The sequence below is a fragment of the Phyllostomus discolor genome, chromosome 13, assembly GCF_004126475.2.
Source record: "Phyllostomus discolor isolate MPI-MPIP mPhyDis1 chromosome 13, mPhyDis1.pri.v3, whole genome shotgun sequence".
Lineage (NCBI taxonomy): Eukaryota > Metazoa > Chordata > Mammalia > Chiroptera > Phyllostomidae > Phyllostomus > Phyllostomus discolor.
Window position 1 is genome coordinate 1477191 of NC_040915.2, and position 23342 is coordinate 1500532.

The 23342-nt window shown below is 53.9% G+C and overlaps 1 protein-coding gene across 3 annotated transcripts; it reads right to left on the minus strand.

Annotated features, from left to right (window-relative positions):
• Nucleotides 1–4831: 4831 nt before the first annotated feature.
• On the minus strand, nucleotides 4832–22816 carry MGAT1 (alpha-1,3-mannosyl-glycoprotein 2-beta-N-acetylglucosaminyltransferase). Of its 3 annotated transcripts, XM_028528034.2 has the most exons (3): nucleotides 22682–22816; nucleotides 21330–21753; nucleotides 4832–7371 (listed from the first exon to the last, which is right to left on the minus strand). In XM_028528034.2, the coding sequence occupies exon 3, from the start codon at nucleotides 7253–7255 to the stop codon at nucleotides 5912–5914; it is 1344 nt and encodes a 447-aa protein (XP_028383835.1). In that variant the 5' UTR covers nucleotides 7256–7371; nucleotides 21330–21753; nucleotides 22682–22816; the 3' UTR covers nucleotides 4832–5911. The 3 variants fall into 3 exon arrangements, with proteins under 3 accessions (XP_028383835.1, XP_035870613.1, XP_028383837.1); XM_036014720.1 differs by lacking the exon at nucleotides 22682–22816 and having other exon boundaries at nucleotides 21330–22438; XM_028528036.2 differs by lacking the exons at nucleotides 21330–21753; nucleotides 22682–22816 and adding an exon at nucleotides 16490–16649.
• Between the last annotated feature and the right edge of the window lie 526 nt (nucleotides 22817–23342).

Below are 23342 nucleotides of genomic sequence, written 5' to 3' on the forward strand. Positions count from 1 at the left end.
CCTGGGAATGAACACACAGAACCTTGCATTGTGGCTTAGGCAATGGTCACCAACGTAAATCCCTTCCCTTTGACAGAAAGAGTAATGGGAACAATAACACTGAATGGAAATCGACCAGAGGGTGCAGGGCCCCTGACTTGTTCTGGAGGGTCTCCCACAACAATGAAACCAGCAGGCAAGAGGGTCCAGGAAAGGTGTAGGGCATATACTCCCAAAAATACTTAAGAAGGAAAAATAATCTGCTTCCTGTCAATCAGAAGTTCTGGGGCCTCTAAGGATTTCAGTTGTCATGTGTGACCCTGGGAAAGCCTAGTTCTGGGGAATTGTCATTTGATTCCACTGAACGATTACTTTTTCCAACCTTTCCACAAATCAGTGTGTCTGTGGGACCGCACTGTGGCCAGGGAGCTGGAGCGAGGCTGCTGGTGGGCTTCTAAGAAAGGAGCTGTGCAGCCAGCATTCACTGTTGCCCTTTCTTCTGCCTTAACTATGGGCGTGGTGGCTGGAGCACCCTCAGCCACAGAGTGCCCTCTGGGATGGAAGCTGAGGAGTGTGAGACAAGAGAGAAAGGAGGCCCCTGGCGCTGGAACCACCAGGCCAGTAGCATACCACCCAGCTCTCCTACGTAGGTACTGTGACTTGGGGTTTCTACTGTATACAGCTGATTCTCATCCGACCCACTGTAAGAGCCAAATTTCAGTTAAGCCAAAGGAAGTAGAGGGGGAAGGGTAATAGCCTTTGGACTTCCCAAGCCCCTTACTTTCAACATCTTGGTGAGAGGAGCAGAAGGTGGGATCAAAAGTGAACCTAGGGAAAGGAGGGCGCTGAGACAGACTTCTTTAGGCTTGGGCTGTTGCTTTCACACATATTAGTTCATCTTCACAACCACTCCGGGGGTGGGGGGGAGTATTATTGTCCCACCTCCCAGGAAGGGCCTCTCTGGCAGGACAAATGGCTGCAGGTCCAGCTCAGGTCCACCACACAGTAGGGCCTCAGCCACCAGTCCTGTATCTATGACTCAGGACAGGAGGTGTGTCCCTCACTGCCAGGAGCCCTACCTCTGCTGCAGGTATGAACTCTGTGACTTGCCCAGGTTAGGGGGATGGTAGATGGAAAACAGATTTTTCAGGCTCCTGCTGGAAGCAACCCACTGACCCCTATGGAAATCCTGTCAGGAAGCCTGAAATCCCTTGTGTTAGTTAAAGATACTCAAGATAGAAGGTGGTCCTGACAAGTGTGGCTCTGTTGGTTGGGAATCACCTCACAAGATGAAAGGTCACTGTTTCAATTCCCAGTGTGCCTGTGGGCCCTGTCCCCAGCTGGGGGTGTGCGGGATGCGATCAATCAATGTTTCTCTCTCACATTGACGTTTCTCTCCTTCTCTTGCCCTCTCTCTGAAAATAAATAAATAAATATTTTTTAAAAAGATAAATGGTTAAAATTGTGATAAAGGTAAATATTTGACAAGATTATAAAACAATTTACCATAGGGTGCATATAAATGTTTAACCTATATAAAGCCAAATAAGCTTTGTAACTTTGCAGGTTTTACTGTAAAGAAATCTTACTTGCTTATTCACTGTGTGTAAGAAAGAAATCTGGTGGGTGGAAACAGATGAGGGGAAGTGTGGAACTGTAGTGTTATCTGCTTTCTGGGTTTCTAAAATGAACGTGTATTGCTCTTGTAAAAAGAAAAAAAATGTAAATGATATCTTTCATTTGTCAAAAAATAAATTAACAGAGCCACTTGAAGACTGAGTGAGAGCCGCTGTGCATGATGTAGGTCTCAGCCCTTCGTGGTGTTCGAGTGGGGCAGAATCACCTTTGCGCTGGGCCTGGAGCAGCACTGTGCCCTGGGAAACCCTCTGCAGAGCCAACCAGAAGGCAGCTATGGGACTGATGACTAACTGGGTTGAAAACTGAAAACGGTTTGTAGAATTATCACCACTGTTACCTGCACCAGAAGGAATGCCTGCCTTCCGGGATGTGATTATTTCCCTTCTCCGTCTCACAGACACCCATTGCCTTTGTCTCCTAATTTGAACATTATTTGGGTCTCTGCCTAAATCAGTGATTCCCAAATAGCTCTTCCTTTTGTTACTGCAAAGGGAGCCAGGCCACAGGCATGTCTGCTCCGGGCCAGCTTGTAGTGTGTGGGTCTAACTTCATGCAGGAAAGATTTTATAACACGAGTCCAGGTGACTACGAGGGTACGTTTATGAGAGCTGGGGACAGTGAAAGTAGGAAGGGCCTCTGATAGAAGCAGCAACAGGAAAGGGCTTAGGCGGGGCTGCCTGGCTCTCCAGAAACGTTATAGGAAAGTGAGCCCGGTGGGCATCCCAAGAGTCAAAAATTATAAAGTCTTTTTCTTGACCTTTGAGATTTTTAAGATCTTTGGAGTTTTTCAGAATAATTCCTGAAACACCTCAAAGAAAAGTTCTCTTTATAAAAGGGGAAAGTTAAACTAATTAGGCTTATTTGGTATGTTAAATGATATGGGAAGCATTAATTTATGTCAAATAAATTATGTTAAACCTTTGATTATATTTATATAGCTATGTTATAAATGCAATAACATTTACATTGTGTCTCTGAAAATTATAAACACCCTCATGTCTTTGAAATGTAAATACTCAAAACATTGCTCACAGAAACTAAAGGGGGGGGAAATGGCCTTTTAAAAACACAAATTGCTGTGTAAGCTCCCTTATCAAAATTAAATATGGTTTTTACAAAGCCACTGGAAAATAGTAAAAATAAAGCAAAATGACTGTATATGAAAAACAGATGTGTGTTTTCAGAGGAGGAAGGTACAAGGCATGGAACTGAAGGATCCAAGGGGACCTGGCCTGGGACCCCACCCCAGTCACACTACAGGTGAGATCCCGTCAGAATTATCCTGGTAAAGGGGAGGGCAAAGGCTGACAGCCTCCTGCAGTGGAGCGAGGGTGGAGCCGGGAGCCAGGGGAGAATGGCAGGAAGTAGTGAAGGACTGTGGTTCTGGGATAAGGCAGCAGTGCCAAGGCCAAGGTGATGGAATAGTGGGCTGGCCCAAGCTGCTGCTGGACCACCTACAGGCAGCTGAGACCTTCCACCCATGGGGACTTGTGACCAGCACAGACCGTGCCAGTCACAGGTGTTTCTGTCAGGGCCCACCTGGCCTGGGAGCTGGAGGGGCTGGGTGAGCTATGGAACTGCCTTTAAATCTTCGAACTCAAGGTTAACAGAATTCTGTAGCATTTAATGCCATGGTACTTTTCTCGTTGGTGTTTCTGTTTGCTTCGTTTGCATAGGACAATTCTGGGTTTTAAGGGGAGGCTGTCCTGCACACAGGAAGCAAACCCGAGGAAGCTCTGAAATGTGAATGTGGCCTCCCCAGGGACCCACATCCAAAGGAAGGAAAACAGGACACAGGGACCCCTGAGAACATGGCCTGTATCTCTGAGAGCTGTGCCCCCTCTGCAGCCTACCTGGGAGGGCTGCCCCTGCCCAGCCCCGTGGGCCACCTGCTGCTTGGCTTGGAAGTCCCGCCCACCCACCACCTTGGGTGCCTGATGGAGGGGAGGCCAGAGTCTGAGGGAGGCCGCCCTGGGTGAAGGGGTCAGGGGTGAAGGGTGGAAAGAGCAGTCCAGCATGAGGTGGTGGTTAACAGCATGGGTTCCATTCAAACCCCTGCTCCACCCCGACCAAGTGTGATCTTGGGCAGCCTCTATTCTCACTTGTAAAAGGACCTACTGCCCACAGCTGCTATGAGGACTGAATTAGTTTACATTAATCTTGGAGCATCGGGAGCAGTGCACTTGGCCAGCAGTTGTTACATCGATGCAGAGTGGCTAGGAACACGGAGTCTGGCAGCCCTGGCACTGCGGGCTCACGAGGCCCCTTTCCCTGTCCATAAGCCACGGGTCATGTCCATAGCCCTAGCCCAAAGTTGAGTTAAACAGTCCACCCAGGAGCACGTGGGAAGACCAAAGTAGCCCTACCAGATCCTGAAAGGTGAAACTGAATGTCTGACTTTCGTTCCCTGGGCACACTGGGAATTCCTGAGCCCAGGAGAGGGGCTGGAGCAGCTCCACTGGTGACTGGTGACTCTGCCCCACAACTGGCTGACCCATCTGGCGTGTAGCTTCCGGGTGGTTTCTGTCGACAAAGCCACCCAGCCTGGGGTTTTCAAACCTGCTAATGAAATTGAGTGGGCAGGTCACAAGCAGCACTCCACATGACACAGGTAACTAGTTTCAGAAACGTTTGCCAGCACATGTTCCGAGTGGCAGTGTGAATATCATCCGCACACGTATCACGGTCCAGGCATACCTGGGAATCGGCTCTGCAGCCCAGAGCGCAGGAACAGGTACTGCGGGACGCCCTAAGTGTCGCCTGCGCCAGCAGAGGGCGCCCTGCACACTGCACCCACTCCTTCAGCGACTCTCCCCACCCCCCCTCCCCATTGCCCACTCTAGCTCTCTGGGCACACAAGCAGCCCAAGCCCACGGAGGCCCCACAGTCCACTTCCAGAGAAGACTGGCAGTAGCGGGTGTCGTCTTGGACCCCACCCACCTTCTAGCCAGGACTTGGTTTCACACCAGACCCCTCCTCAGCTCTCCTGGGCCTGGCCCCACCCAACCCTCTTCCAGTCAACTGCTTCCCTTCCTTCAACTGATCCACTTCCTCCTGTCTACCCAGCCCTTCCTGTAGCCTTCACTCTCCCCCCCTTCCTTTTCTGTTTCCACCTTTCACCTCCTTGGGGGCCACCCCCCTCCCCCGTCTTTTCCAGGACACACACTATACACATGCTACACACACACACACACACACACACACACCCAGTTTCTCAGGCAATTCGGCCTTTTATTTTTGAAAATAGTTCTGCAGCTTCAACTTTCTTCCATGAACTGAGGTCAGGCAAGACACAAAAACACAGACAGTGCTCTCCAACCCTCCTCTGCATCCCACAGCGACTGGACCCAGGTGTCTAGGGGATGGGAAGGGACATTGGACCACCCTGTCCGGGCTGCCCTGCCTCCCCTGAGAGGTCTCAGGCAGGAGCCTGTGCAGCAGACCCCAGGGAAAAGGGACAAGGGGCCAAGCTCTCTTCCTCCAAGCCCACCCGGAACCTGCCTAGAGTGGCAGGAAAGGGATCAGCTTTCAGAAAAGACAGGGTCCAGGATCAGGGCAGCAAGTCTCTTCTAGGCTGGACAGGGAAGATGCCCCACGCACCAAGGCCCACTGTCAGGGGCAAGCTGAGGCACGGCCTTTCTTTTCCCTTTCAACTTCTCATCGGAGAACCCTGAACTGTTGGGCTGTGGGGATGGAAGAGTGTGCGGAGGTCAGGGACCTGGAGAGAGGAAGAGGGGAACACAGGCGGGAGGCAGAGACCCTGACAACCCAGCAGCTGCACCCGGACCCTGATGGTAAAACCCCTTTGGTTAGTCTGATTTTGGCCACAAGTATGTTCCCTTTTCACAAAACCCAGCTCCCCCTCTAATGCAGGGGAGGGGTCAGGTGTGAGAGGGGGCTCATACCCTGGCTGTAAGAGCCAGCACCGGGAAGAGAGGCCTGGTCAACAGCACTGAGGCTGCCAACCTCTGCAGACGCCTGGGGAGGACAAACACCCGGCACACGGAAGCTGTGGCCACGAGAGCGGAGCAAGCCCATCTCGCCCTATGACAGTGACTTCCTGCTTAATACCCCCCAACATACTTCGGAAGTTTCCCTGATTTGACCATCTTGAGAATAGAATAATCTTCACCTTGTCATCTGTGCACTTGAATGCCACTTGAGAAATTTAAAAAAATAATAATAAAAAGATAAATGGACCCAAGAGAGAAACAGAGAGGACGATGTAGACCCCTGGTGGGATCCTCAGTCCTCTCAGCACGGGAGGCGGCAACGCCGGGGCCCAGGCAAGCAGCTAATTCCAGCTGGGATCGTAGCCGCCCCAGGTCTGCGGGGGCGCCAGGTGGACACGGCGGCCCCGGAACAGAAAGCTGACGATGCCCCTGTAGCCTGCCCTCGGGACCCCCGACTTGAGGTCGTCCATGACTCCCAGGGCCTTGGCAAAGGCTTTGAAGCTGTCCCTGCCGGTGTACTGCACCCGCACCTCCCCCAGCTCATTCTGCTCGCTGGTCCTCACTTTCTCCACCTGCAGGAGGGGGGCGCCGTAGACGCGGGCCAGGAAGTCCCTGTCATAGGTCTCCTGCCGCAGGTAGGACAGGTCCAGTTGGGTGAAGGGCACGAAGTGCTGGTTCAGCTTGATGAACTTGAGGTGCTGGTCAAAGAACTGCCCGTGGCTCACACCCTTGCGGCCGAAGGTCATGGTTCTGGAGATCTCGGGCCGCACGCAGGCCCGGCCCTGCCGCTGCTCTGGGCGCCGCATCCAGTCATCCCAGAAAGCCTTGGGCCACTTGGGCTCTAGCTCCGCCCACAGCTCGGCCAGCAGCAGCCAGCCCAGGCCCGGGAAGAAGTCGGTGCGGTAGAGCAGCTCCGGCTTGCTCGCGTCCACCATCTGCTCTTTGCCGTTGTCATTCCAAGCGGACACGCACCAGAGGGAGGGGTCGGCCCTCAGCAGCGGGTAGGTGGCCTGGAAGTACTCAAAGAAGTCCGGGGCCACCTCCAGGTCATCCTCCACCACCACCACCGCGGGGAACTTGAACCTATGGAAGACCTGGCCCAGCGCCCAGCGGTAGTGGCGCGCGATCTTGTAGTAGCCCTGGAACTTGCGGTGGTCGGGCGGCACCGGGATGGTGCTCAAGTCCGGCTGTCGGATGTGCGTGAGGGCGCTGCCATAGGAGGCGATCACCTGAGCCGTCTCCTCGTGCCCGCAGTCCTGGCTGACAATGATGGGGAAGCGCTCGGCCGACGGCCGATAGTGTAACAGCTTGTCCAGGCAGCGCCGGACCGTGCTGCGGTCACAGGCGATGACCAGGATAGGGATCACGGCTGGCGGCGAGGTCGCATGCCCGTGAGGCGGCACTGGGGGGACTGCAGTGGGTGCCCTCCACCGCTGGCTGCGCCGCACGTGGTAGTCCCAGATCTGCTGCAGCAGCCCCCGCTGCCGCTCTAGCTCCACCTCGGTGTCCTGGGCCAGGCGGATCACCTCGCGAGTGAGCCCAGCGGGGTCATCATCCAGCGTGCTGTCCGACGGCAGCTTGCTGGGCGCAGGGCGGGTCCAGAAGAACAGCAGCAGCAGGGCGTTCCAGGCCACAAAGAGGACGGCGCCCCACAGCACAAGCCCTGCGGACTGCTTCTTCAGCATCCTGGCCCCCGCGGGGGAGGTGCCAGGGGGGCTCCAAGCTGCCCTGCTGGCCGGGCTCACTCCCCGCACTTCTAAGGGTGTCCTCTGGGCTTTGGGATCAGGAAGCAGCCATGCACCTAGGAGAGAAGAGAGAAAGACAACCTTCATCACGAAGGCATGGGCAGGGCTGGGGCGGAGGGTTCCCTGGGGGTGCAGCAGCAGCGGTGAGAAGTGTAGGACAGGGCCAGGAGGAAGCTGCAGGGCTCTCTTAGAAGGGAGCTACCCTCCCCTAATCTGGGTGGTCATCTGAGTGGGAGGGGGGATGGGGCAACGCACCTCCCACCCCAAAGTGAGTTCGGGAGTCCTCAGAAAACCAATACATGTTTAAAGAGGAAGGACAGTCACATTGCTGAAAGAGAAGGGGCAAAGGAACCCCAGCTCCCCTCCGCTCCTGACTGATTTCACTTCCCATTTTCTAGCCAAAGCTGGGGGTGCAGTGGGGGGGCCCGGATGAGATCATCTGTTTCCCATTATCAAATCAAATTGCTCCAAGATTACAGAATTAAAAAGTCAAATATCACACCTCAGGCCTAAAGCCAGCACCTTACCCAGTAAGGAAGCACCACAGGTGTTCCCACAGCAGTCAGGAGCAAAGGCAAGCTGCCCACCATGGAGGGTCGGCCAGCGCACCCAGAGCACGGAAGGAACTGGAGGCAAAGGAGCGGGGCAGAGGCGACTGTCCCCGTTTGCTGACTCGGGAGAACACACGCGGGAATTCTGAGAGGACGAGTGGTAAAACACAACACAAACCATCAAAGAGCTGACCGAGGGGGCAGGATATAAAAATAGACCTGCAAAAATCAACAGCCCTCAGAACCACAAATAGCTCATTAGAAAAAAATGGATGAGAAAACCCTATTTCGATCACCATTAAAACAGTAAACTACTTAGGCATAAACTTAACAAGAAATGTTCAAAACCTCTATGAACAAAACTATAATTCCTAAAAGACACGAAAGACTGAAAATCCCTTGTTCTTATGTAGGACATCTCAGCATAATGAAAACTCTCCATGAAAATACCTTTTCACGAAGCGGGACAAACTGACACTGAAGTTCATGTGAAAAAATAAACCTGCACGAACAGCCCTGAAAATCAGGAAAGCAAGCTGAGGAGAGGGACCAGCACTCTCAGATACTAAAGCATTACATGTCACAAAGCCTCCATAGTTAAAACTATGTGGTGCCAGTAGGTAAACAAACAGATCATTCAACGGACTAGAATTTAAAACTCCAGAAATAGACCCAGCCACACACAGAAATCTCATATATGATAAAGGTAATATTTAGAAATCCTGGGGCAAAATACTGTCTTAGTAATAGTGTTACATACAATAACTGTCTCTTTGGAAAAAATAAATAAAATTAGATCTGTATGCAAGAGTAGCTTCTAAGTGGCTCAGGGCCCAAAATATAAAAAATAAAACTATACAAGTGCTGGAAGAAATCAAAGGTCCACCCCTCTGTAACCCAGGTACAGGGGAAGACTTCCACAGCACACTCGAAACCCAGATCCAGTAACACAGAAGATACTCTCCCATTTCTCTGGGGCGTACATCCAGAAGTGGATTTGCTAAAAACACATACGCCAAGTAAAAAGTCAAGTGACAAACCAGGAGAGAATATTCACAACACAAATCACAAATAAAGAGTCAATACCCTGTAGACAAAGAACTTTTAAAAAGGGGGGAGAATAGAGACAAAAGGCCAGAAACCCTTTTCTAAAAAGCAAGGGCAAAGAGACTAAAATGGCCCTCAGACATATGAAAAGATGATCCACTTCACTCATAAGAAAAATGTAAATTAAAACCATTACCTAGCAGATGAGTAAAAATGCAAAAACTTGTCCTTCCATTCTCTTAACAGCGGCCACCAAAGAAAGGTTCTTAATTTTGAGGCCGTCCAATTATCACTGGTTTTTTCTCTTATGAATCGTGCACTGAATCTTGAAAGTCTTTGCCTAACCCAAAATCAGAAAGATTTTCCCATTTTCTTTTTTTTTTAATCTTCACTCAAGGATATGTTTATTGGCTTGAGAGAGAGAGAAACATCAACATGAGAGAAACAGCTATCAACTGCCTTTTGCACACATCTGGACCGGGTATCGAACTGGTGGCCCCAGTATGTGCCCTGACCAGGGATCAGCCCAAACCTTTTTTGAGGGGTACAGCATGATGCTCCAACTGAGCCACCCAGCTGGAGCCCTGTTTTCTTTTTTAATTTTCTAATTTTAGGGTTAACATCAGAGGTTTACAATTCACTTTGAGTTAATTTTTGTATTTGGTGTGAGGTATGGAACTAATGTCCTTTTATAGCAGTTTGTCAAAATGCTAGATGGACAGTTACCACAGGACCCAGTAAATCAGCTCCTAGATATACACTCCAGAGAAATGAAAACACGTGCCCATACAAAAACCTGCATGGAATGTTTGTAGCAGCTTTACTCACAATCGCCAAAATCTGGAAACATCCCGAAGGTCCATCAACAGGGAATCCGAAAAATCCAGCTGTGATTTACCCACAGAATGGAGGGGCAGGCAGCAGTAAGGAGGAAGAGGCTGCCAACGTGTATACACGGGACACATGGATGTCTCAAGTCAGTGAGATGCGAAAGCCCAAGGGAGAGCACATGCAGTGTGATCACACGCGTCTCGGGAACACACGAAGCAGCCCACAGAGACGGAAAGTGCGTCAGCCTGGAGGTGCGCTGGTGAGGACAGCTGGGCAGCCTGACAGGGGCCGAGAAACTTCGGGGGACTGTGTGGCGGCAGTTTCGTGGACAAGCTCCTATGTCCAGACTCACTGCATCGTACGTTTTAAATATGAACATCTCACTTCTTGGCCTTTTTGGCTAAGGTCAAATGTAAATACGTCCCATTTACTGCATGTCAATTATACCTCAATGAAACTGTTTTCTGTGAAGACATTACCAGGTCCAGTGACAAACTGGAATGCAGGGCGGGCAAAAGCAAGGTCACGATTTTGAGCCCGGCAGGCACGGAGTTTGTTCTTCTGTGATTTGCAAATCATTGTATTATTTCCATACAAAGCACCATAAACCTCCTTTGGCCCACCCCATGCAGACAGCCGAGTGTCACCGGTGCCTGACCAGCCACACGCTGCGTGGGAAGAACACCCGACTCTGCGCTGACACAGGCTGAAGCAGTTGGGGTGGGGGCCCCGAGAGATGCGACTTCTCAAACGGTTCGGAACAAAAATATTGCGTGTATGTATATGAAGAGACAGTGCAAATGGAGCCCACGGTTAACAGGACACGAATCTCGAGTAAAGGATGGGTGTGTCCTTATGCCATTTTGATTCTTGCAATTTTTCTTCAGTCACTCTATGACCTGCCGGCTGCCAGGCTCTGGAAAGGGCTGGGCCACACGCCCAACAAGGAAAAGCAAGGGCCCACCAGCCCTCACTCTGCCCGACCCCCTTACCTTTAAGGGTCCACCACTCCCTCGGACTCTCGGGCAGCTGCCATTCCTACCGTGCGATCCTCTCCCTGGCCTTCCTGCCTCTGGTCTTGCTCTACTACACGCCCCGAACCTTCAGTATGTGCCACCCTACACCAGGTGCCCTGCCAGCTACCCTCTGCCTCACAGCCCAGTCCCCCAATCCCTGCCACGGCCTTGGCCCCAGATGGAATCTCTGCACTCCTGGGCTCACAAGCAGGCAGACCCCCTCTGTCCCCTCCTGGGGAGGAGAATCCCGGCACCCGCCAACACCACCACCTGTCTTTCCTCCCAGAAATCATCCACAGCCTACAGCCCGATGTCACCAGTCTTCACAGAACCTCGAGTCTGCTTCTGTTTTACAGTGTCACTGATTTTCCACTTTGTCAGCGACTATACACCATCCGGGGCTTCCTGGAAGAAAGACTCGTGGATCCCAGGATCTTCCTCCCCCTACCTCAGGATGCAGGCCCTGTCGGAACAGAATGCTCAGTCTTCCGAAGGCCCCTCTGAGGGCTGGTGTCTCCGCAAGTCTGGAAACATGAGAGGCCCACGGCCCATAGCAGCCACAGCACAGCCAGGCCCCCGCCCCCGGGGCCTTGTCCTCCAGCCTGGGCCCCTTTTCGGTAACTTCCCAAACAGAACTTGCTCCTTTTGCCGCAAAGGAATGCAACACACCTGCTCCCGGGCCCCCGTAGCTTCTCCACTGGGGCCTTGCACCATCCCAAGGCTGTTTCCAACGTTCGCCTGCGTATTCCCCAGAGCCAGACCGCGCTCTCTCTTTGGAGCTGGCGGTTCGCTGTAGGCGCAGACACAGGAGCGCACGCACTGCTCCGCGTCAGTGGGACCATAGGGAGGACAGGGAGGAAGGAGGGCAAGCCAGACAGCCTGGGGCAATGCTCGGCACTGCCCTACGTTTCTGTTTCTTCACGTCTCTGGGACTCAGTTTTCTCACCCCATCAAACACCTCATGGGGCTGCTGTGAGGACTGGGTGATAACCCACATCAGGCATTCAGAACAGTGCCTGACACGTGACAACAGAAATACCAGCCAGTCACTCATTTGTCCCCTTTCTGCTGGCTGTCTCTGCTCCACTCTACTAGACTCCTTCCCGGCCCCAAATACGCACGCTCACCTCAGGGCCTTTGCATGGGCCTGCAGCCTGCTGTGCTGACTCGTCTCAGGACTGGGCGAGGTCCGCCTGTCCTTCAAACTAGCGGCACCCAGCACCTCTAGCTCATCTCAGCATCTGTCAAACCTCTAGATTACAAGTTCCTTGAGGACAGGGACCAGCGGCCCCAGGGGGTCAAGCTACTGTGCTGGGACCCTCGATGTTCAAGAGATTTGCCTGTGACCTAAAACCTGGATTTGCCTGTGACCTAAAACCTGGCTTCGGTGCGGATGCCACACACCCACAGTCCCTTAACAGCAAACCTCAAGTCCAAAAAGAGCTGAAAAACAGAAGTTTTCTACACTCAGTTGGCAGTAAAATGTGCCTTAAATTCATGTGGTAAAATCTGATCTTATCTAATGTGAGGCTATCTATAGCGTTTATTTATCCCACTTAGTGTGACTATTCATACATTCCGCTACAGGAATAAATATGTTGGATTACGGTGTGCTGCTCCAGATTGTACACTACATCATAAATGCACCAAATCATCTTTTTTTAAAATAAAAAATTCTAAATTCTGAAACACATCCAACTCTAAGAATTTCAGAATTATGAAAATGGAAGACAGTTATTCAAAGCCATCATCCCATTATCAAGCCTGAATTCTCTGTCCTTATTATAAAATATTATTTTAAGCCTGAATTGTTGATGGAGCCACTGCCTGCAGAACAAAACTCACACCCAGGACACACAAACCGCCTTCATAGCAAACGGACTCCGATGTCCATTTCCAAACTCATCCCCAGCCCCTGCCCCACCGGCCCTGCACGCTGGCCTCACAGGCGGCTTATGTGGCCATCAGCACACTGGTCCCGCTACATCTGTGCCTTGGCTGCCCCAGCCCCCTGCAAGCACTCAGATGTCCCTCAGGGCCCAGTCCTGGTGAGTCCTTCTGGAACAGCCCTGGCAGAGCCGGGCCTTCCTGCAGCTGCACGCCCACTGTACACTCCATGCCGCTGCCCGCCTCTCCCCTCCACACTGTAACAGAACCTGGAGCTGTCCCTTAGGCTCTCGCCTGCTCCTTAGGGAAAAGGCTCCATGACCTCCAAGCCTATCACGTGGTCGCAAGAGGACTGACCGCATTATTAACTAAACCAGGGTGTGACAAGACCAAACTAGCAGCATGGCAGTGAAGGACGACAGTTTCCAAAGGTGATCACCACAAGTCCTAGGCCACAGGCTCTTCTTAAAAAGTGACACAAGTCCCCCTCCAGAGGTGGAGAAGGTGGGCTCTATGTCCCCTCTCTTTGACATGTGACTTGTGAAACCAGTTCGTGGAAGGCACTATGGTTCCCATCCGGTGCTCCTGAGATGCTTGCTCTTGGACCCCAATGCAGAGGGAGCCCTGGCCACAGGGGTGGGACCCATTTAGGTAACCCAGTTGACAACCCCACTACGGTCCCAGCTGACATGCAGCTCCAACCATGACACTTGGAGAAAAACTTCCGGGTGGCCCCAGCTCAGCCACATCGGGCTGCACCTGCACAAAGGCCAGGCGTTTGAGCCATGTAGTGGGTCAGGAATGAAATGATTCTGTGGTTTGAAGCCACAAAGTGTTGGGGGATTCGTTGTAAGGCAGTAAGTGCCTGATACAAGGAATAAGCAGAATCTACAGTAGCCTTGACAAACAGGGCAAGAGGTCTCTGTGCTCAGGCCCCAGGCCCCAACTCAGAGGACCTGCGTCTGCTCACCTGCTCACCAGCACCCCACTGCCGATAATGGAAACAGTGGCTCACAGCAGCGGCGACCCCATGTCCCCTCTCCATGTCCATGGGCCAGGGGCTGAGACAGTGGGACACCGAGGGGATGGCCTGCTTCTGCTCCACAACATCTGCGACCCTGACCGGAACACTTGAAAGCTGGGGGGTGGGCTCCCCGCAATGATTATTCTCTCGCAGATGGGACTGCTGGATGGAACCCTCCATGTGGCCTCTCCGAGTGGCCTGGGCTCCCTCTGCACAGGATGGGCTGGGGATGAACGGTAAGAGTCCCGAGAAAGGCAGCAAGCCAAGCATCCTTTCCACGGCCCAGCCTTGATTCATGTGCCTCCCTCACAAGTCCAGGGAGAGAACCACAAACCCCACCACTGGGTGGAAGGAGGACAACGTCCAATGGTAACAGCACATGGAATGGGATATTTACGAGTGTGGCATGCTGGGCAAATACGGTCTGCCACACCTTCCTTCTCTAAACTAGATCAACAGTCCATAGCCCTGACCTGAGCCTCTCATGTTCTATTAATGACAACCACCTGCAAGGCACAGACTCGAAGCTGGCTTTGACTTGCTCGAGTTTTCGTAGCTCCGTGAAGGAAGTGAAACACAGCTGGTGCCCATCACCAAGCACAAAGACACCTGCACTGCTGAGGGCCCTTCTCTAGTACATAAAACCCTCAGCTGAAACCCAAGAGGCACTGGGCAGGCGCACCCACCCCATGGATCTCTGTGTCTTCATCTGGGGATGGCCTGCCTAGGAGCTGAGGTCCCTTTCTAACACTCCAATTCCACAGCATTCTCCAGCCAGTCCCTCTAGCTGGTAAAAATGTTTCTTAAATAGTGAGAACTCCAGATAGTCAACTTTCTACTTTCTATTGCTCAACTTTATCTTGAGCAATAATGGAGAAGACATATTTAGCTTTTAAAAAGTATGGGAGTTGAAGGAATACTGACAGACTTTCCCTTCTATCTGTGCTTAGCTGAGCATGTTAAAAACCACTGCTTACAGCACTCAGAAAGTGTAGAACACGGCGCAGGTACGGAGACACAACTCCATGCCTGCCTGGTCCTTTGCAAGACCTCTACTGGTCTCCTGCATCACGCACCAGGCTACATAGTCTCGGGAGGATAGAAGAACTGAAAGGGAGTCCCAGAGAGTATGCTAAATAATTCAAGGGCTAGAGAATGGGACCTAGGATAGAAGAGGTGCAGGTTGTTCACCCTGGAAAAGAAAAGGCAAGGTGGGAGCATGATGTTAGCTCAGCAAAAGCGAGAAAAGCGTGAAGGCCAGGGATCAGGGCACCCTCCCACCCCCGCCCCCGGCAAATCAGGTGACCCAGGGCAAGTCATCTGACCTCCCGGAGACCTGGTTCCCTCATCTGAACAGGAGAGGGTTGGCCTGGATCGTCATCAAGGTCCCAGGTCTCTGATGACAAAGAGGATAACAGTTTTCCCAATGTCCCAAGCAGGAAATGAGTTTAACCTGTCACATAAGCCACTGAGAGGAGACACAACACGCTTTGTAACTGTGAGAAGAAGGCCCTGGCTGGTGAGGAGGCTCAGTGGATTGAGCACCAGCCTGAGAACCGAAGGGTCACAGGTTCCATTCCCAGTTAAGGCACCTGCCTGGGTTTCTGGCCAGGTCCCCAGCTGGGGTGTGCCAGAGGCACCACACACTGATGTTTCCCCCTCCCCCTCCCTCTCTCTAAAAATAAATAAATAAAAACCCTTTTAATTGCGAGGAGAAGGACACAGGAGCAGGGGTGCAGGAGAGCCCAACGGCCTCCAGGAACCGGGCCAGGCAGCACTGTCAGCCCTGGGAGGCAGAGGCTGAGGACACAGGCATTGGGGAGAAAGGGCTGCGTGTTCTGCAAGTACAGTATTACAAAGGCCAGAAAAGAGAGCTGGACAACCGATCAGCCAGTGATGTTCTAAAGCTGAGATTTTCACCTGGTGTGTAGCCCAGTGCGCCACAAGAATCTGTAAAACATGCAATACTTGACTGTTTGGTCAGGGGCACTGACCTCTTTTCCCTTTGATTGTCTAATAAAATAATGACAACAGCCAATACAAGAAGGGCTATTCAGTGTGAATGAATCGAAATTACACCTATTTTTTGGTCAGATTGGGAAAATATATATTGTTTGAGGTGCTGCAGAATTTTAGTAGTTTATGTGTGCCGTGAGATGAGAAAGTCTGAAAATCGCTATTCTAAAGCAAAGACTAATTAAATACAGCACAGGGGAAAGGGTTAACCTCGGGGGAGCCTCCTGGGCTTCACCAGCCTGCCACAGTCCCCCTGCTCCAGAGTTTTCAAGACAGGGACCTTGCAAGCCTCAGGGACCCTTACTCCACACACGTTAGCAAGCAGGGAAAAAGTTTTCTTGCCACTTTACATATTTTCACATTGTTAATTATGCTTCACGGCTGCGGAGAAAGAACCCCTATAACTCGTGGAAAGAACACTAGGGTGGGTTTGGGGAAAGGCCACCTCTCATTCCAGCCGTCAACCCTTCCAGCGACCCCCCTCCAGCCCGCACCCACGACGCCCGCGTCGGAGTTTCCCAGCTGCGATCTCCCTTCCTGCCACAGCTGGAGGCCAGGGGCTCCCGACGCGGGACGCGGGCGTCACTTCCCATCTCCGGAGGGGGCAGCAGCGGGATCCCAGCGGCTCGAGCCTGGCCCCTCCGGCGGGGTCTCGCGGGCACGGGGCTGTCGGGGGACACGAGGGGAGCGGAGGGGGCAGTGCCCTCACCACTCCCGCGGGGCCTCTCTTACTCGGACCTCGTCCCCTCCCGGGGACAAGCCCCGAGATGCCGAACTCCGGCTTCCTCGGGCCCCTACTCACCAGGTCTCCCCAACTTCTCGGCTCTGAACTTGGCCCGCCTCAGGGCGAGGGGAACAAGCCTGGTGCGCCGGGCGCGTCCCTGGAGCTCGCGCTGCCGCCGGCGCCTTCCGCCTGGCCGGCCCTCCCCGCGGCACGCCTGGGCCGGGCGGGCAACGTGGCCCTTCCCCAGGGAGGCGGGGCGGGCCGCCCCCCCGCCGCTCCTTCCCGGGCCCGCCCTCTCGCCCCGACCGCCCGTTCCCCCCGCCCCCCCCAGCCCCCGGCCCCCAACTTCGGGAGGCGCTGCGGAGGAAGCCTCTTTCCGCCCTCAGCTGCAACCGCTCCGGTCGCTGCCCGACCCCAGCCCTCAAGCCCGCCAGCCCCGACCTCCCCCACCTCTCCCCCTCCCCCGCTCCGGAGCCCAGAGCCTCGCGGACTCCGGGAGGAGAGCCCTGCCGGGACGCCGGGCGGCCCTGGGGAGTGCGCCCGCCAAACTCCAGACCAAGGGTCTGGGGGCCAGTTCTCCTGACCCCCCTACCCCCAAATACTAGCTTCCGGCGGGGAGGAGTCAGGCCCAACAGAGGGGCCCTGGTGCAGGGGCGTTAGAACAGGAACCAGGGCGCCAGAAAGGAAGCCAGCAGGGGAAACACCTGCTGCCAAAAGCAGGAGAGGGCCAGCTGTGGTCTCTTTCATTTTGGGGGTGGGGGGTGGGGAATTAGAGCTGTTAGTCCTCCGTGAAAGCCGAGACAGACAAGTCCCCAGGGTAGAACCACCAGACCCAAGAGGAAAGGGCCAGATCACAGGATTTCGCGGTAGCCCGTGACTGGGGGGGCGGGGGGGGGGGCGGGCAGACTCCAGCAAAGCCTAGACGTATCTGCAGCTGAAAGGGGGGCGGGGCGCTGGGCACGCGCTACTCTGTAGAGGACGCTCCCGTGAAGGACTGAGTGCAAGGCCGGACCTAACATGTGATAAGGACACGCTCCGCAGGCACCAGGCCCTCCCCGGCCCGCCTCCTTCCCTGGCGGGGGCGGCGGTATGGAGCAGCAGGCCTGAACTTTTCGGCGCGAGGTTACTCGCGGAACTCGAGGTTACTAGACTGGGCTGGCTAGCGTGTTTCCACACGAAACCGGAAGTGCGCAGGATTCTAGAGAAACAAAAGGTCCCAAAGGTTGCCGAGGTGCTCAAACAAAATTACACGGAGGCCTCCACATGCCAGACCCCTCCCTCAGCCCCTCTCCTTTAACCTTCCTAGCAGGTCTGCAGAGTGGGCATTGCCATCCTGTTCTACAGACGAGAGACTTGAGGCTCAGGGTAAGTGCCAATTGCCGAAGGTATCGAGATCTACTGGGGCACCTGAGGGGTTTTAGGCCTAGGCACCCCTGCCTCCAAAGCTGAGGTCCTCAGGCACCCTCGGATGTCTGTGCCCAGCCTGACAGGCGCAGAGTGGGCACCTGGGAAATCTTGGTAGAAGCAGTCGGAGCTCAGCCCTAACAGAGCAGCGAGAGAGGAGTTGACACATCAGTGAGGCTGCACTTTGTGTGTGTGTGTGTGTGTGTGTGTGTGGTCTCCAGCTTAGCTGTGTGACTGTGGCCAGAGACATGGGCCCTGGCTTAGGGGCCAGCCAGTGGCCAGTGTCTGCACCTCTGCCCTCTCTTAAGCTTTTCCTCATGTAGGGGACATGGGAGGCCTACACACTCACACTCCATGCCAAGGCAAGAGGGAAAACAATAAAGTGTCCTAAAAGTGTAAAAAGTTGGGAAACAGTGGTTTATAGATCCAAGGTATCAGGAGCAAAAACCACTCTCCAGGACAAGGGACACAGTGGGGTGCTGAAAGGCGGGGAGACCCACCGCCCGTGAGACTTCAGATCCCCGCCTCCACCAATAACCCACCTAGGGCAGTTCAGTGGAACCAGGTGAAGGGCTGTCTGCACCTCCTGACCTCTCATGGCCACTTTCCGCTGTTCAAATACCAGGGATCCCAGGAAGACCTCATTCAAATCTACCGACTTCAGGAGGACTGTCCCAAGCAGAAAGGGCTTTTAGAGAAATAGGATGGGCTAAATTCTTGGATGGAAGCACAAAAATATTTGCTGCCAAACTGCACCTGAGCTGGGAAAAGAGGCCCTGAGCTCCAGACACGAAGTTTCATGGGGAGGGATTATGGGGGAAGAAGGGCAGAAGACAACCAGGAGGGGATGAAACTCAGATTCGACTACATGAAAATGGAGGAAACAGAAAGACCTGGGTACAGGATGAGAGAGAACAGAGGAGCAGCACCATACACTGCCCACCTCCACCCCTTCCACAAGGTGACCGGAGAGGGAGGAGGAGGAGAAGGAGGAGGAGAAAACTGTTCCAGGAGACTGCCCTTCATGAACCAGACCCAAGATAACCTGAATTTTTTTACAATTTGAAAAGAATTAGTGCTCTGAACTTAAGACAGATCTCGGCTTGAAACCATAAGAGGTAAAAGGGATGTTTTAAATCAGTGTTCTTTCTACTTTCCCCTCTTTCCTCCTTCCAACATCCCCATGCCCCACGGAGACCCAGAAACTCAACTCATGGAGATCCAAGATAGGAGACAAGATTAGCACAACCATTGTGGAGAAGTGTGTGTGAAGTGCGACTTTTCCTTACACCTTTTGGAAAAAAGAAGGGTATAAGTTCAGTCAAAACACACCCCACTTGGTGGAGTCTACCACAGGTTCTGGCTAAGTGGCCTGCGCATCCTGGTGCCCTTGGAGAAGGTGCCAGTGCAGGGAGGCCAATGGCTGTCTGGAGAGGACTGTCTTGCGGAAGGGTCAGGGAGAGGGCAGGACTAGTGCTTTTGGTGGAAATGACAGGGGCCAAGTGGCCCTCCCCGGGGGTTTGCAGCAGGGTCCCCACGGCCCTTAGCAGGCCGGGCACTGCAGAAGCACCACAGCATCGGCTGGCAACCCCAGGCCTGCCACTCCGGATGCAGGAAATCTCTTCCTGCTAGGGTTTCCATAGCTCCCCTTAGATACCCACCTGAGGAAACAACCCCTCCCTCTCCTCCACACGACAACGTTGGGGACAGGCACTGCCGCAACACCACAGCCTGGGCACTGTGCACATTGGAAGCACCACACAGGTATAGCCCAGCTCTGTGCTGCTTCGCCTGCTTCCAGGTGCCCCTGTCCCCCCAGGCAGGACGAGGCCTACGCCTGCCCGAGGGACTGCTTGTCCTGGTGCCTCAGCGCGGACTGACACCAGGAGCTGGCTGGGCAAAGCCGGAAGAGGCGACATGACCTCCCTGAAATCTGGACCTTCTAAAAGCAGAAGCCTGGCCTCCAAGGGGCTCCCCTGCATCAGACACTAGAAGGAACAGCCCAAGCCTGCCTGCTCAACCCTCAGACCAGCAGGGAAGTCAGGGACTCCGATGGCAAGGAAGGAAGGAAGGGGGAAAAGCGACTAAATCATAAATACAGAACTTTCAGCTTGCAAATGACCTTAGTTATTGTTGCCATCCCCTCACTGAATGTGAGGCCCAGATGTTTACACAGCTACTGGGAGACAAAGAGATGCCAGAAGCTAAGCTTCCTGCCCCTCACCCAGGCCACCACTCCCTACTGTCAACGCTTCCAGCCCCTCTCCTGTCTCCCAGCACCTTCTCCTTACCGTTACTGAGAACTGCAGGCATCTCGGCCTGGGCAAACTGGAGTTCCAGGAAGGAACAGGCAGAGGCGAGAAGGTTACTCTGAACAGGTCCCCTTTAATTGGGGGGCGAGCCTGGAAACTACAAAGGGCTAAGAGATGGCAGTCAGAAAAAACTGAAGACTGGGACATGGCACAGGAAGGAAAGGCCCAGTGCTCAGTCCAAGAAACAGAGCTCCATGTCCTAAGAGGCCTTGGGACTTGGACTTTCCAACCCCTTCTTGAAGAGACTCGCTGGTCACGGAGAGTCCTGAGAGCCAGAATCCCTCAAGGTTCTTGGACCCGCACACCCTTCCGCAACATGATGATCCCAGGCATTGTTTAATAACAACAAGATGAGACAGATTCAGGGTAGGCTTTTAATTAAGGCCATCTAAGGCTTTGCCAGTACTCCGATTCAATAAAAGACAGAGCTCTCCTCTGTGGAACAATTACACAAGTGTATCAAGCGATGTCGATGCTACTGTGTTAGACATACACAGCCCTGGACACATTTCAAAACCTATCACTTCCTTTGCTCCTTGTAACAACCTGTGAGGGGCCTGGAACGCCAGTTACTCCCTCGTTGTAGGCGAAGAGAACCCCGCGGAGACAAACACAGCTAGGGCTGTACGAACAGAAAGGGAGGGCCGCAACCCAAGTCCTGCCGATGCCCCATCCTGCTCCGTCCCTCTGCTCTTTCCAGGAGGTTTCTCGGCCTAAACTCCCTTTTAGAAGGAGGTGAGGAAACTTAGAAGCATATCCAGATCATCTCCTACTCACCCCCTTAAGGCAGTTGACTTAGCTCCCGAAACAGAACAGCCTGCCTCTGCCTGGGTGGTCCATTCCAGAATCTTAGTTTGGCCCCAACTGACTCGAAATCCTATTATCTAAGTGCTGGAAAGGCCCTTCTAGGTAATCTAATCCGACCTTCCCTCAGAGGGCTGAATTCCTTTTCTGTGCCCCTTGGCCCAACCTCATAATTGCCATTACTGACAACCTTACAAGGTACTCCTTCCTGGTAAGGAGCAGCTGGGGAAAAGTCTGCACTCATAGTGAAGGAGAGGCCAAGTGTCCTCAAGCGCCCAGCAGGGTAATGGTTCTCATCTGGGTACTTGTTGCACAGCAGCATCCCCGACTCGCCCCACTCAACACTTCCCACACAGGAGCAGCCAGACACCAAGTGGGAAATGAAGCAGGAACCTTACCTTTCTTCTCTTCTCTCAGCTGCTCCCCTGGAGAGCATCAAACCCCCATCCAGCACTCCATTTCCAAAACTGAGAATCCCAAACCAGAGACAAAGTGCAGCTTCTCTCCTTATGCCAGTCCAAAGTCCATGGCTCAGCGTACTTTGAGAGGGAGGAGTCTGGGGGGGAAGGGGTATGTCCAGGCCCCTCCCCCCCCACTGCCGGCTTCCGTGTCCCTCCCAGGGGTCTGTTATATGCCTTCATCCAGCTGGCTTATTAAGCCCAGAGTCTGGTGATGGGCAGATCCCAAGCACTGCCCCACCTCTTGATCAGGGAGGGGAAGTCATCCACTCTGAGGACCAGCCCTTCTGTCTTCTGCTGGGGCTCGGGAGAAGAAGCAGGCCTTAGAACCGGCATGGCCCCAGAGGCTGAGTTCTGTGTTAACCTGCAGAATATTTAAACATTATGACAGTTTCTAATCTGTTATATTCCCAAATGGATTCCTAAAACTCCTTACCTGAACAAGATCCCTTTAGGATGATCTACCATGCAAACTCTTTCCTTACACACTCCACAAGATACACCAAGTACCTACTTCACTCACACATCACCCCACAACAGTCACCTCATCAATATGTGTACACACACACGACTCAGGATAAAGGACTGCACCTCCTTTCATGACAGAACAGTAACCGCAGGCACTGACAGTGTATGGAGACTGTCTTCTAAGAAACGTGGAAAAGAACATCCCCATCCTATCCTCTCGTCCTGTTAAGTGCACACACTAACTGCCCTACATCTCCCAAGCTTCTTAAAGTGTCCAGTGTTCTAATCTGCTAGCTCTCCCGACTGAACCAAATCCACTCCAGACCTAGATGTTGGCACCTTCTGCATGCATTCTTTGCTATCTTCTCTTAACCCTCACCTCCCAGCCCTCTCCCAGCGCTTCCAAAACCGTGGCAGGGATGTAATTCCTAATCACTGTCAAACTCCTCCCCTGGGCCACTCCCAAGAGCTCTCTCCTGGAATGTTTGAGGCCCCAGTTCAGCCTTCAGTAACCCCAGTGTTCCACTTCCCCAGTCTGGGACGTCACCCTGTCGCCCCTCCCTTCTAAGTTTATTCGTAAACACACACACACACTCTCTCTCTCTCTCTTTTACTTTCTCCGCCCCCCCCCCCAGTTCCTTCCTGTAGGGGCGTGGCATCCACAGCCCCCCCACCCCCGCCAAAAACTTAGCTCCTCCCACCTCTTAGAATCGTCGCGCTCTGGGTTCACCGGGAAGGGGGTGACAGCTACCCTCCCTAGACTCTGACCCCCCCACCTCTCTACCGACCAGACGACCCTCGCCCTATCTGCGAAGAGTCGTTACCTGGATCCCGCCCGCCCCGGGTCGGCAGGGTGCCGCGGCCCGCCCAGGATCGTAGTCAAGGCCCCACACCGGGTCCCCACGGCCGGCCCAGGCCCCACCCCCTCGACCCCCGGCGGCCCGGCCCTCCCCTCGCGCTCCAGCCCACCCCCATCCACCTCAGCCACTTCCGCCCGTCCCCCGGAAGTGAGCCCGCGGAACTGCCACCTCCCCTCATCCCGCCTTATTCTTCTACCCCGCAAGCCCAGCCCATCACCACCGCCAACGCGGGAGCATGGGACGTGGGTCTTGCAGGCCTTGATATTGTTCTACAGTCACTGTCCATAGGCCTGGAGACCGGGTGTGGGAGGGCCGGGTCTGGGGGAGAACAGAGCTGGGGAGACAGCTCAGGCTACGCAAGAAGGGGCGGGGTAGCGTGTGGACGAGAGCGGGAGCGCGCAGCACGTCGAGCCTCCCGCGACACGCCGAAGCGTCGTGGCGCGTGCGTCACGACGCTTCAGCCTGTCGCGTGCGTTGATACTAGGACGGTCCGACCCCGCGGGACTTGGGCGGGGTAGGGGCGGGGCAAGGAGGGCGGAAGTGGAGGCGGGGCAGCTTAGTCCATTTCTCATGGACCTGAGATCACCTAGCAACCGCGAGTTTGACCTGGCTGCTGGAGGAGACT